Source organism: Geotrypetes seraphini, chromosome 4 (assembly GCF_902459505.1).
Source record: "Geotrypetes seraphini chromosome 4, aGeoSer1.1, whole genome shotgun sequence".
Lineage (NCBI taxonomy): Eukaryota > Metazoa > Chordata > Amphibia > Gymnophiona > Dermophiidae > Geotrypetes > Geotrypetes seraphini.
This window is the reverse complement of record NC_047087.1, coordinates 177562363-177576776: the sequence shown is the minus strand read 5'-3', so window position 1 is coordinate 177576776 and position 14414 is coordinate 177562363. Positions and strand designations below refer to the sequence as shown.

Here is a 14414-nt window from a genome sequence, read left to right as displayed (position 1 = left end):
GTCTGTGCTGTAACATAGCTGCTTGTAATTAAGTATAGACTCTTCTGTGCAGCTATCTATTGCTAATAACAGACCTGACCTCCTAAGTCTTAGGATGTGCATTTGCTAGTGTGCCTTACAACATTTACTGTGTTCATTTAAAAATGTTTAACAAGATGAATGTGTGAAGTGAATGAAAAAATGTTGAAAACTGGAGACAAAGTTTGAAAAACTGAATATTTATTGTGCACATCCCTGCTCTGTCTGCCTAGCCACCTTTCATTAAAGATGTGCACCTCTTTCTGAAGGTGTACATGTACTCACTGATATCCTCCTACTTTACAGCTGCCCTGTGATGCTGGTGGTTGGGGACAATTCTCCTGCTGAGGAGGGTGTGGTGAGTCCTTAATTTTTATGTTCTTGGATACTCACATTTACTGACATTTATTAATGCCTTTATGAAGGGATTCATTCAAGGTGCTATACAGCAGGTGTAGCTTGCCGTAAACGACTAACACGGGAGTTACATACAGCACAACAGTAGCAAAATTTACCCAATGTCATTGGAATGTGGAATTAAAATCATGAGGTAAACTTGGGCATTTTCATTAGGATGGCATGTAACTAACTTTTTCTTTAATGAATAAAATAAGTGAAGAATATACAGTATGTGGACCCCTATTCCAAAGGTGGGTTCCTCAGATAGTGGGGCATATACAGTAATTATTCACCTTGGATCACATGGGGTCCTTTTACTAAGGCGCGCTAGCTGATTCAGCGTGTGCTAACCGATTTAGTGCGCACTAAAGATTAGCACACACTAAATGCTATGCGTCCATAGAATATAATGGGTGCGTTAGCATTTAGCGCGCACTAAATCGGCTAATGCGCCTTAGTAAAAGAGGGGATAGTGCATAACTGAGAGACAGAGCAATGCAGGGCTAAATGATCAAAAAGGCTGTGTGGGAATTAGATTATACAACTCTAAGCATTAGTTAGGTACAGAACTCAGGATGTTTAATTCAGGTTAGTCATTAGAGAATGATACAGGGAAAAAATTTGCCCCCGTCTCCACCCGTCCCCGTGATCTTGGCCCCGCAAGCTCAGTCCCCGTCCCATCCCCATGAGCTCAGACCACGTTCCTGCAAACCATCTGATCCCATCCACACAAGCCTCAAATAGTTTTATACTGAACTTATTGTATTAAAGTATATAAAGAAGCAATGTTCTGTACAATTGTCATTTTATAAATCAAAGTTCTGGCTGCAAAACTATAGAGAAAGACACAGTGACCGAGGCGCAAAATCTATATATACCGCGTATCGGCAAGGGATCCAAGAGGAAAAAGAACAAGGAACCAGCGTGGCTCACTGTAATGGTGAAAGAAGCGATCAGAGACAAAAACACTTTGTTTAAGGAATGGAAAAGGTCAAAAACCCTTAGAAAACTGGAAAAAGCACAAACATCATCAAAGCAGGTGCCATAAGGCGGTAAGAGGGGCCAAAAGAGACTACGAGGAAAAAATAGCCAAGGAGGCGAAAAACTTCAAGCCGTTCTTTCGATATATTAAGGGGAAACGGCCCGTGAAGGAAGCGGTGGGGCCGTTGGATAACCATGGAATAAAGGAGGACAAAGCCATCGCCAACAAACTGAACACATTTTTTGCGTCTGTTTACCGAAGAGGATATACACAACATACAGGAAGCCAACAGCCTATACGCGGGAAACAAAGACGGGAAACTGACAGGGTTGACGGTCAGTCTAGAAGAGGTATGCAAGCAGATTGATAGACTTAAAACTGATAAATCCCTGGGATGGCATCTATCTGAGGGTAATCAAGGAATTGAAAGGGGCTATAGCTGAACTGCTTCAACTAATAGCCAATCTGTCGAACAAATTGGGAAGGATTCAGGAAGACTGGAAGGTGGCGAATGTTACGCCGATCTTCAAGAAAGGTTCGAGGGGTGATCCGGGAAACTACAGACCAGTGAGTCTGACCTCGGTACCAGGAAAGATGGTAGAGGTGCTGATAAAGGACTGCATCATTGAGCACCTTGACGGACACGATCTGATGAGAATCAGCCAGCACGGCTTCAGCAAAGGAAGATCTTGCTTGACGAACTTGCTGCACTTCTTCGAGGGAGTAAACAGGCAGATTGACAAAGACGACCCAGTCGACATTGTATATCTGGATTTTCAGAAGGCGTTCGACAAGGTTCTGCATGAACAACTACTTTGAAAAGTTGTGAGCCATGGAATCGAGGGTGAAATTCTCACGTGGATTAAAAACTGGTTGGCGGATAGGAAACAGAGAGTTGGGGTAAATAGCCAATACTCAGACTGGAAAAGCATCACCAGTGGAGTGCCGCAGAGTTTGGTGCTTTGACCCGTGCTCTTCAACATATTTATAAACAATATGGAAATTGGTACGACAAGTGAGGTGATTAAATTTGCAAATGATACCAAGTTATTCAGAGTAGTGAAGACACAGGAGGATTGCGAAGATCTGCAACATGACATAAACACGCTTGAGAAATGGGCCGTGACATGGCAAATGAGGTTCAACATGGATAAGTGTAGGGTGATGCATGTTGGTAACAAAAATCTTATACACGAATACAGGATGTCCGGGGCGTTATTTGGAGAGACCCCCCCCCCAGGAAAGAGACTTGGAGTGCTGGTCGACAGGTCGATGAAGCCACCCATGCAATGCGCCACAGCGGCGAAAAGGGCGAATAGGATGCTAGGAATGATTAAGAAGGGGATCATGAACAGATTTGAGAAGATTATCATGCCGCTGTACTGGGCCATGGTACGCCCTCACCTGGAATATTGCGTCCAGCACTGGTCGCCGTACATGAAGAAGGACACGGTACTACTCGAAAGAGTCCAGAGAAGAGCGACTAAAATGGTTAAGGGGTTGGAGGAGATGCCGTACAGCAAGAGATTAGAGAAACTGGGCCTCTTCTCTATTGAAAAGAAGAGACTGAGAGGGGACATTATCAAAACATTCAAGATACTGAAGGGAATGGACTTAGTAGATAAAGACAGGTTGTTCACCCTCTCCAAGGTAGGGAGAACGAGAAGGCACTCTCTAAAGTTAAAAGGGGATAGATTCCGTACAAACGTAAGGAAGTTCTTCTTCACCCAGAGAGTGGTGGAAAACTCGAACGCTCTTCCGGAGGCTGTTATAGGGGAAAACACCCTCCAGGGATTCAAGACAAAGTTAGACAAGTTCCTGTTGAACCGGAAACGTACACAGGTAGGGCTGGTCTCAGTTAGGTCACTGGTCTTTGACCTAGGGATTGCCGCAGGAGCGGACTGCTAGGCACGATGAACCACTGATCTGACCCAGCAGTGGAAATTCTTATGTTCTTAAAAGATCTTCAACTGGCAGGGCTTTCTTTATAAATGTTTATCAACACAACTAATATACTACTTTATCCTAAAGCAAAAAAAAAAAAAAAATAGAAAATTTTTTTTCTACCTTTGTTGTCTGGTTTCTGCTTTCCTCATTCAATTCCTTCCATCCATTGTCTGCCTTCTCTCTGCCTCTTCCATATGCTATATTACTGTGTCTCTCCCCACCCCCCTCCCCATTGGTCTGGCACCCATCTTCTTCCCTCTTCTTCCACACAAGCCTTGAATAGTTTTATACTGAACTTATTTTATTAAAGTATATAAAGAAGCAATATTCTTTACAATTGTCATTTTATAAATCAAAGTTCTGGCTGCAAAACTATAGAGAAAGACACAGTGACCAAGGCGCAAAATCTATATATACCGCGTATCGGCAAGGGATCCAAGAGGAAAAAGAACAAGGAACCAGCGTGGCTCACTGTAATGGTGAAAGAAGCGATCAGAGACAAAAACACTTTGTTTAAGAAATGGAAAAGGTCAAAAACGGACGAAAACTGGAAAAAACACAAACAGCATCAAAGCAGGTGCCATAAGGCAGTAAGAGGGGCCAAAAGAGACTACGAGGAAAAAATAGCCAAGGAGGCAAAAAACTTCAAGCCCCCCCCCCCATAGTCTGGCATCTCTGTCTTCTTCCCTTCCATCTTTCCTTCCTTCCCCAAGTGGTTTTTAGCATCTCTCTCCTCCTTTTCTCCCCTCAGATCTGATATCTGTTGCCCCAATCCAGCATGTGCCTTTTTTTCTTTATCCCCTCCTTCCATCCAGTTTCCTTCAGTGTCTGTTCCACTCTTTTCTATCCACTTTCCTTCAGCGTCTTCTCCTCTCTCTCTCTTTCCCATTTCCCTTCAGTGTCTGTTCCTCTCCAACACCACCACCCCCTCTCTCCACCCCCTTCAGCACCCTTTGCACGGTCCAGGCAGTGCCTAATAATTCCTACCTCTGCCCACCTTCACCCTTGCCTCCACACACACACCCAGACTCCATTTCACCAACCTATTCAAACATAGATCTTCTTTCATAGAAATAATATTGGCTTTACTTCAGTACCGTCCAGCAGACCCCTCCCTCCCTCCCACCGCGGTCCGAGCATCTCCCTCCCTTCCCTCCCCTTACCTTTGTGCTGATTTTTAATTTTCTTTCAACAAGCAGCCGGAGCTTTGATGTTGCATGCGGCTGCTGGAAACCTCTCCTCTGACACAACTTCCTGTTTCCGATTGCGTCAGAGGAGAATTTTCCGGCAGCTACACGTGACTTCAAGGCTCCAGCTGCTTGTCGAAAGAAAATTAAAAATCGTCATGAGGGTAAGGGGGAGGGAGGGAGGGAGATGCTCGGATGGAAGACAGTGATCAGACAGACGGTGGCGACTGTTAGGAAGGAAGGAGAGGGCTTTGTGCGATCGGTGACCACGCGGGTTCCCTCCCTTAACTGCAGAGACAAGGCCATTCACCACTCTACGGGGCGGTGAATGGTCTTGTCCCCATACCCGCGGTGAACACTTTTTTTCCCACTGTTTATAGTCACCATGTCATTCTCTATTAGGCATCTGTATTTTATGCATCTACCATTAGGCAGCTTTCTAGAGGCCTAATGGTTAGTGCGGCAGACTATGATTCTAGGGAACTTGGTTTAATTCCCACCGTAGCTTCTTGTGACCCTGGGCAAATCACTCCATTTCCCCAAGTATAAAAACAGAATGTGAGCCCACCAGGGTCAGAGAAGGTATCTGTATATACTGTGTGCAGTGCTGCGTATGTCTAGTAGGCTATAGAAATGATCATTAGTAGTAGAAGCCTGATTCTTAGGCACAGAATGGGAGAAAGGCTTTGGTGAATCAGACCTTATGTTAGTGGCTAGAGGTAGGTCAACGGTAAATATTTCTAACATTTAGAATTCCTTTTACTGATTAACCTGATTTCTTTTTCTTCCTGAAAATTCAGAAGTATTTTATAAGTTTTATAGTTGTATGTAATCTGTGTAGATCTTTTATCTAGAGTCCATTAATACTGTGTCAATAGCACATGAAATGTTGGTTTGCTTTATGGGGTTGATGTTTATGCCTTACAATTCCTCTAAAGCCTTCACAATTAGATATTCATTCTAGTGCCAATATTCAGACAGCTCTGACTTAGACTTCCTGTCAGAGAGGGACAGGACACATCAATGTTTGAGTGTGGGCCTGTGCTGAAAGGCTCTGGACTGTATTGAGAGCACCACTACTCAAGGCAGATGCATAGTGGCAGGGCTGGTACTTCAAACAATAGGCATTTTCTCTGTTATATCCCTTCCAGATTCAGTATGCTAAGTGTTCAATCCCTTCCCACAATCCGGGAGTTGCAGAAATCCTAACACTTTTCTGAGCACATACTCCTCCCACCTTCGAGAGAGAGTTAGAGACCCCTGCAGTTTTCAATTTCTGCAAGAAATCTGTGCAGAAGTCTTCTGCTCTGCTTCTTTTTCTTATTTTTTTCACTTAAGTTCAGAGTGGATAACTCTTATTTCAGCTTGTCAGGTTGGAGTGCTCACTGCAGGGACCGCTTCATTCAGGGGCAGCAGACTCCATGTCACAGCCATTGGCCAATCAATCGTCTGGAGCTTCAGGCAATTTGACTGGTGTTACTCACTCTCCAGCCCACTCTGGAAGGAAAAGTGGTGCAAGAGTTCTCAGACAATGCCATGGCAGTGGCATAGGTAAATCGTCAAGGGGGCACAAGAAGCACTCCCTTGGGTAGAGTTACATCTTCTATTTCTCTTAGCGGTGCACATGGGTGGTTTCAACAGCATACAGGCAGACTTCCTCAGCTGACAGGTCCTGGACCTGGGAGAATAGGCCCTCTCATGGAAAGCATTCCGTCTGATCGTACAGCGCTGGGGTCAGCCCCAGATGGACTTGATGGCTTTAGCAGCAAACCCTGTCAGGCACTTCTTCAATCGAAGAACAGAGCTCAGAAGCTTAGGACTTGATTCAGCCCTGGCCAGCTCATGAGCTCCTTTATGTGTTCCCTCCATGGCCTCTGGTTGGTTGGATCATCCGCCGGATAGTGACGCATCCCAGCATTGTAATTCTAGTTGCTCTGGACTGGCCTCATCGCCCGTGGTATGCAGATTTCATTTGTTTTCAGCGGGACAGGAAGCTCAAACTCCCTCTTCATTGTAGCCTTATTAGTCATGGTCCGGTGCCTATGGAGAACCCACAGTGCTTTGGTCTTATGGCATGAAGCGCTGTTATTCAGATGTGGTCATCTTGATGCTTTTAAAGTCCAAGAAACCCTCAACTATGGCTTCTTATGCCAAAGCCTGGAAGATTTTCTAACAGTGGTGTGCTAAGGACCAGGTGGAGCCTGAGCAAGCTCCCATTTTAGTGGTCCTGGCCTTTCTTCAGGCAGGTTTATATAATGGTTTAGTGGAACCCTTAAGGTTCAGGTAGCAGGCCTTTCGTGCTTCAGGGCATGCAGGGGTTTTAGTTTGTTTATTGCTCATCGAGATGTGACCAGATTTCTGAGAGGGGTGCTTCATTTGTGACCTCCCTTGCATCATCATTTCCCTTTGACTCCATTTGAGCCACTAAAGGTTGCTACTATTTTGGATCTGGCAATCAAGACTGTCTTTCTGGTCACCATTGACTCGGATCAGCGTATTTCAAAGCTTCAAGCTCTTTCGTGCAGGGAATCCTTTCTCCGAATCACGGAGACAGGAATTGTTCTCCGTACTGTGCCTTCCTTTCTGCCGAAGGTGGTGTCCACCTTCCATGTCAACCAGGAGGTTAGTTTGCATGTGTTTCATTCCACAGGCTCGAAGAGAAAGGAAATATTTCTTCACACAATGTGTAATTAAACTCTGGAATTCGTTGCCAGAGAACATGGTGAAATCAGTTAGCTTAGCGAGGTTTAAAAAAGGATGGATAGTTTCCTAAAAAAGAAGTCCATAGGCCATTATTGAGATGGCTTGGGGAAATCCACTGTTTATTTCTAGGATAAGCAGCATAGAATCTGTTTTGCTACTTAAGATCTATCTAGGTGCTTGCGACCTGGATTGGCTACTGTTGGAAATAGGATACCGGACTTGATGGACCTTCAGTGTGTCCCAGTATGGCAATTCTTATGTTGGACATCAAGAGAGTCTTGCTCCACTGTTTGGAGAGGACTAATGATTTTTGGCTGTTTGATCATCTCTTTGTTCTCACTGCTCCACCTTAACATGATAAGATGGTGTCTAAGATCTTGATCGCTTGATGGATTTGTATGGCCATTTCTGTGACTTATATCACCCACAGCAAGCAGCTGCCAGTTTGCCTTAAGGTCCACTCAACTCTCTCCCTAGATGCTGCCATTGCTTTGGGATGTCACCCAGCGTACTGAATCCAGAAAGTACGTAACAGAATAGAAGGTTAGGTTTTCACTTTTGATAATCTTTCTACTAGTCCCTGGAGGTTTCAGTATGGATCACCTGTTTTCTGCCTCGGTTATTCTCCTTATAGGCTTGAGGATCTTTCAACCAGTAAATGAATCCTGTGGGTAGTTCACTCTTCTGTGAATATGCATGTTGCCGAAGGCTGTTTTATGTGTGTTCTCATTGCATACAGCAGGTTAGTTCTACGTTGTTCCTCACTGATTTTCTATGTTGCCTTTGTGCCAGTTTATTATTTATTTTCATGTTTTGCAGAGCAGACCAGTTCAGAAATTGTTTATGTTGCTGTTGAGTTTCCCCAATACCCCATTCCTTGTCATGGATTTGTTCAGGTATGTTGCTTGGCTTTGGGACTGAACTGGAGGGGGCTCTAACTCTCTCTAAAGTGAGAGGAGCATGTGCTCAGAAAAGTGTTAGGATTTCTGCAACTTCCGAATTGAGGGAAGGGATTGAACATCTAAGGTACTAAATCCTCCAGGGGCTAACAGAAAGATTATCGAAGGTGAAAACTTAATCTTCCATTATGTGACTTCCCCAAAATCATAAGGAGCAGCAGTGAGTTTTGAACTAGGCTTTTCGATTTTCAGCCCACTGTTCTAACTACTAGGCTCTCTTCCACCATTCCTGCTCTCTGTTTCACAAGCTTTGATTTTGTTTTTGTGATTTTCAGGTTGAATGCAACTCCAAGTTGGATCCCACAAACACCACCTTTTTGAAGGTAACTTAATGCCTAATTGCCACCTTCACTGTATATCCATACTGCTCCTAGTTCCATGGTTACTGCATGCCCAGAATTGTCCTTTAGGGAAAACAAGGATCAGTTACAGGGGCATTCTATATATAGTGCCAAACGTTAGGTGTAACTTCTGTGCCAAATTTTTGGCGCAGAAAAGCGTTTTAACAGATGCAAGGTGCCAAATGGGGCAGAACAGCAGATCCACGTGAAAACATACATGCCCAAAGTTGAGTGCCTAAGTGTTTCTGTGCAGATCTGCAAAGGAGACATGGCCATGAGAGGAGAGTCAGGGTGAGTCAGAGGCATTCCCTTAAAATGTGTGCAGTGTTACAGAATAGGTCAGATCTGCACCCAGCTTACGTACCAAGATTTACACTTAGTTTCAGTTGGTGTAACTCAGTAATCTCAAACTCGCGGTCCAGGGGCTACATGCGGCCCGCCAGGTACTATTTTGAGGCCCTCAGTATGTTTATCATAATCACAAAAGTAAAATATAACAATTTCTTGATCATATGTCTCTTTAGCTATAAATGGCAATATTATTATTAAGATTTAGCCAAAAGGAAAGATTTATAAACATTTCTTCAATAAGACATTAACTATTTTTTCTGAGGCCCTCCAAGTACCTACAAATCCAAAATGTGGCCCTGCAAAGGGTTTGAGTTTGAGATCACTGGTGTAACTCATCACGTCCAATGTTGATTGCAGATCCTGGCACTATGTATTTCTGTGAAGAACACCAGTCCTGGAACACCCTTTATAGAGCACCTTTCAGTGCCATTTTTTATTTTGAATGCCATTTACTGAAATCACCCATTTTGTTAGTGAAACCATCAGTGCCAGTCAGCAAGAGATATTGATGGTTTGGGATCAGGGCCTGTATCACTTAGATATTATGATGGACCTTGCAGTGTTACTTGAAGAGAATTAAGAAGTTCAGAAAATCATTTAAAAATATTTCTGTGTCTCGTTGGCCACAAATTTGGACTTGGAGATTACAGTGTCAGCATCTATGAGACAAACGTGGTTATTTTTGTTACATAGGATTTTTTGGACCCCAGTTCGGTTAAATAAAATAGATAGTTCTAAGTCTAATAGATGCTGGCATTGTCATATTGATAATAGGGACTCTGGATCATCTGTTATATTTTTGTTCTTTTATATTTAAATTTTGGAAGTCAATCTGGGGACAAATAAATCTGGTTTTGGATTCAAATGTTCCACTATCATATGAAGCTATAATATGTGGAACGATTCTACATGTGAAACCCACTTTAGATAAATATAAGAACCGTCTTATGATCATGACAGGTGTAGCAGTTCAATTGATCACGAGTAATTGGAAGAACCATGACAGAATAAGTTATACTTTTTGGTGGGTGAATCTGTGTACTATGTACAGATATGAAAGAACTAATGCAGAATGTAGGGGATTTAGTAGTGTATTTAATAAAGTTTGGAGCCCATTGACTAAATTTGTGAAATTATAATGTTTGTTTATTTATTTTTGCACATTTACCTTTACACATCCATGGGGGGAGGTGGGTTAGAGGGAGAGAAATAAATATTGATGGTTACATTCGGGTAACTTTATTATTTTCACTTTATATTATATATTATATGTTATGTTACCATTAAATATAGGAATTCTGGAAAATTTTGAATGATATATATGTTACCTGTACTTCTAATAGTGCAATGTATGTAAAAATTATTGTTCTTTTATTTGTATGGCACTGTTTCAGGTTTAATATCAATAAAGATTGGAAAAAAAAAAAGAAGTTCAGAAAATAAGCTAAACCTCTTTATGCTGTTTGGAAGGGCTAGGAAGAGAGGCAACATTGAAAACCACAGTAGCTTGTTGGATTAAAGAAGCTATCACATTGGCATACATTGTCGGGGGGAGTACATTGCCGTAGGGGTTCAGAACCCACTGTAGTAGAATACAAGCTTCCTCTAAGATAGTCTGGCTCCACTGCAGGATATTTGTAAAGCAGCCATTTTGTCATCTCTACATTCCTTTGCTCAGCATTATAGGTTGGATGTTCAAGGCTTGGCAGGATATAGCCTTTGGAGCTAGTGTGCTGCTGACTGCTGGTATGACAGGGTTCTTTCCTATGTAGTTACTGCTTGGGTTCATGCAGAGCCTCTTGACAGGTCTGTAAGGAGAAATTAAGTCTTACCTGATAATTTTATTTATTTATTGAAATTTATAATTACCTTTTTCATGAAGAGATTCACCCAAAGCGGTTTACAATACTTTAAATAGTAATCAGGTCTTATCCCTATCTATCCTGGCAGGCTCACAATCTAACTGTGGTACCTGGAGCAATAGAGGGTTAAGTGACTTGCCCAGAGTCACTAGACCACTTCTCTTTACATAAGTCCCTCCAGACTAGTCCAGGATCTGGCTCTGGAAATTCACATCTTTCAAGTCATAGTTTTTAAGATACTAGAGCAGAGTTGCTGGACAGTTCTGTTTACTGTGAGCAATTTTTTTTTAAGTGCTATTTTGGATCAGTTTGGGCCAATCTGGCTTAATTCCCTTGCCTTCTTGTTTTTTTAAAAGGGGATCTTTAGTTTGAGTTTGCTGGGTTATAGAAGTACTGATTGGGGACTGCACAGATTCCCATATAGAATGATGTCATCAAACCAATAGTCCTCAAGCTCCATCTGCTGGCAAGAGAGCGTAATAAACCTACACGTCTACACTAGTCTGGAGCGACTTAACAAAAGAAAATTAGCTGGTAAGACCTAATTTCTCCCTTATAAAATCACTCATATGGCTACTGAGCTAATAAGGGCTAAAATAATGTAGCAGAAGCTATGCCTGTCGTCTGCTGTAGGCCTTAAGAGCTGCATTACTCATAACCACTAGAATAAATAAAAGGGGTTTTTACAGTCTTGTAAAAATGCTCTGAGTTACTGATGGGGTGTTATAGGAAGATGAAAAGTAGATTGGGTGCAAATTTTGGAGGGGAAGAGATTGTCCCTTGAAGCATTTTCTTGTCCCAGGTGAACTCCAGCTGAAAGTGTTGAGGAAGGAAGGGAAATGTTAGGGAAGAACCCTTGGAGAAGAGAAGGACTGGAAAGCATTGTGAGTAATTTTTTAATAGGAAGCCTGGTTTAAGGAGGAAAGTAGGTGCAATTTTATAAAGACATATAAGTGCCTTTGTGTCTTTATAAAATACTAATGTTATCTTGGTTCAAATGCTGATCTTATCACAGGTAGACTATTGTAACTCACTATATGCTTGCTTGAGCTGTTCCCTAATGCAGTGTTTTTCAACATTTTTACACCTATGGACCGGCAGAAATAAAAGAATTATTCTGTGGACTGGCATCGGTCCGTGGACTGGCGGTTGAAGAACACTGGGCTAAGTCATGGGCCAGACCCCGTCCATCTCTAACCAATCTCCACCCCCGCCCCCGCCCCCATAATAATACTAATTGTAACACTATTTTTTCCATTCATTTTTCACAGATACACAATATAATCTTATTAACAACACATAATGGTTAACCACAAAATTAAACTACACAAAGGACACTGACAGCAGATGTAATTTCTCAAAATTGACATAATTCAATCACTAAATTAAAAAATAAAATCATTCCCCCTACCTTTGTTGTCTCCCTCCCTCCATGCTATGCCTTACCTTCTGGCCTGCTCCCGCCTGGCCATTTTATGCCGCCCCAGGTATTATCTTCAGGCCGGCTCCCTCTTCCTCACTGATGCAGTGCACAAAGCTGTAGGCAACAGCTCCTTGCATGTCCCGTGCCTCATCTGGAAGCCTTCCCTCTGACGTTGCAATGTCAGAGAGAAGGCTTCTGGTTCAGGCACAGGATGCGCGTAGGAGCCACTGCCGTGGCTTTGTGCACTGAATCAGTGAGGAAGAGGGAGCTGGCTCGAAGATAATGCTGCATCGATCGCACCATGGACTGGCGGTTGAAGAACACTGTTTTGGGCCTGATGCACATGCTGGCCCTGTGGACCGGCAGGAATTTTCTGTGGACCGGCACCAGTCCACAGACCAGTGGTTGAAGAACACTGCCCTAATGCATAAACTTAAAATGATTCAGAACATAGCAGTTAAATTGATCTTTAGACTAAAGAAATGTGATGCTATATCAGAGTACTATCATAAACTTCACTGGTTACCTGTAAATGCTCGAATTGCATTCAAACTATTCTGTGTTATGTTCCATATTTTACACATCAGCACTTCAGAACTATTAATCCGTTTTTTTTTCCAAATCACTTTTTCATCATCTAGAATTCATGATACATTCCAACTGATTCTTTCTTCCTCCAAAGGGGTCAAATACAATGAATATTTAACTCTCTATTTACCTATATAGCCATTAGAACTTGGAATAGCCTTCCTATAACAATTAGGACTGAGTTGAGCTATCTCAGATTAAAAAAAAAAAAAAATTCTGTTTGACAGTTTATAACAAGGGTGCCTACACTTTTTGGGCTTGCGAGCTACTTTTAAAATGATCAAGTCAAAATGATCTACCAACAATAAAATTTTAAAAAAGCACAAGGCACACTGTATACAGAGAAAATGTTAATTATCATTCCTATTCCGGATTTTTTTCAAAGAGGTCAAGGCAGATGACTCTATGCACTGTCACCTCAGTAACAACCATACAAAAATAGACAAATATACCCCCCTCCCTTTTTACTAAACCACAATAGAAGTTTTTATCACAGGGAGCTGCGCTGAATGCCCCGCGCTTCTCTCGACACTCATAGGCTCCCTGCGCTAAAAACTGCTATTGTGGTTTAGTAAAAGGGGGGCCATAGTGCAAAATATAGACAGCAGATATAAATTCAGACACATTTTGATCACTAAATTGAAAATAAAATAATTTTTCCTACCTTGTTTGGTGATATCATGAGTCTCTGGTTGCACTTTCTTCTTCTGATTGTGCATCCAATCTTTTTTCCCTTCTTTCAGCCTTTATGCTTCCTCTCCTCCAGACCTCATTCCCTCCCCCAACTTTTGCTTCTTCTCTCCCTGCCTTTTTTTTCTCCCTGCCTCCCTTTCTTTTTTTTCTCTCTTCATGCCCCCTTTCTTTTTTTCTGTTTCCCTTCTTTCCTTATGTCTCCCTGCCTGCCCCCTTTCTTTCTTTCTCCCTACCCTCCACCAAGCCACTGCTACCACCATCGGGGAACAGGCCTCAAGCCACCACTGCCATTGGGTAACGGGCCCCAAAGCCGCCACCACCGCCGCACCAAGCTCTCTCTGCTTCCCTGCGGACCGACCAGCATTTCTCTCCCTGACGTCAATTCTGCCGTCGGAGAGGAAGTTCCGCCTAGCTAGGCAGCGATTGGCTGGCCCGAACTTCCTCTCCGATGGCAGAATTGACGGGGAGAGGAAGGCTGATCGGCCCGGTAGATCGCCAAGGTAAAGTGAGTCTGATCGACTCACTTTGTCCTGGCGATTTACCGGTCGATCATGATCGACCTATTGGGCACCCCTGGTTTATAACATCCTGCTATATAACCACTCCTATCATCTTAAAGATGACAATCTGTATACTTATGTCACTGTAAACCCCTATTTTATTTTCTATGCCTCTACATGTGTAAACCTCTAAAATTGTAATCTGTATGCTTATAATACTGTAAAGAGGGGTTTACAGTGACATAAGTATACAGCTTACCATCTTGGCAATTTACAAGGATAAATAGGAAGACTCATTTTAACAATACAATACTTTCTTTGCAGATGGCTGACTCTGGTGGACTCCCTCAGGTTACACAGGTGAGGGTCTTCTGTTTTCTTTAATGCACTGGTTTGATGTTTTGGGCTTTGAGGATATACTCCTTTTGCTTCACAAGAAATATAATTTGACTGCTTCACTA

At 42.6% G+C, this 14414-nt stretch overlaps 1 protein-coding gene across 7 annotated transcripts in view; it reads left to right on the top strand.

Moving 5' to 3' along the window:
• The window catches only part of NDRG4 (NDRG family member 4), a 336309-nt gene that overhangs the window by 262174 nt on the left and 59721 nt on the right, over positions 1 to 14414 (top strand). For all 7 annotated transcript variants that reach the window (XM_033942604.1, XM_033942606.1, XM_033942605.1 and 4 more), the window contains 3 exons: positions 325 to 376; positions 8471 to 8518; positions 14278 to 14313. In XM_033942604.1, the coding sequence (XP_033798495.1) occupies positions 325 to 376; positions 8471 to 8518; positions 14278 to 14313 (136 nt within the window). The remainder of the gene's footprint in view (positions 1 to 324; positions 377 to 8470; positions 8519 to 14277; positions 14314 to 14414) is intronic.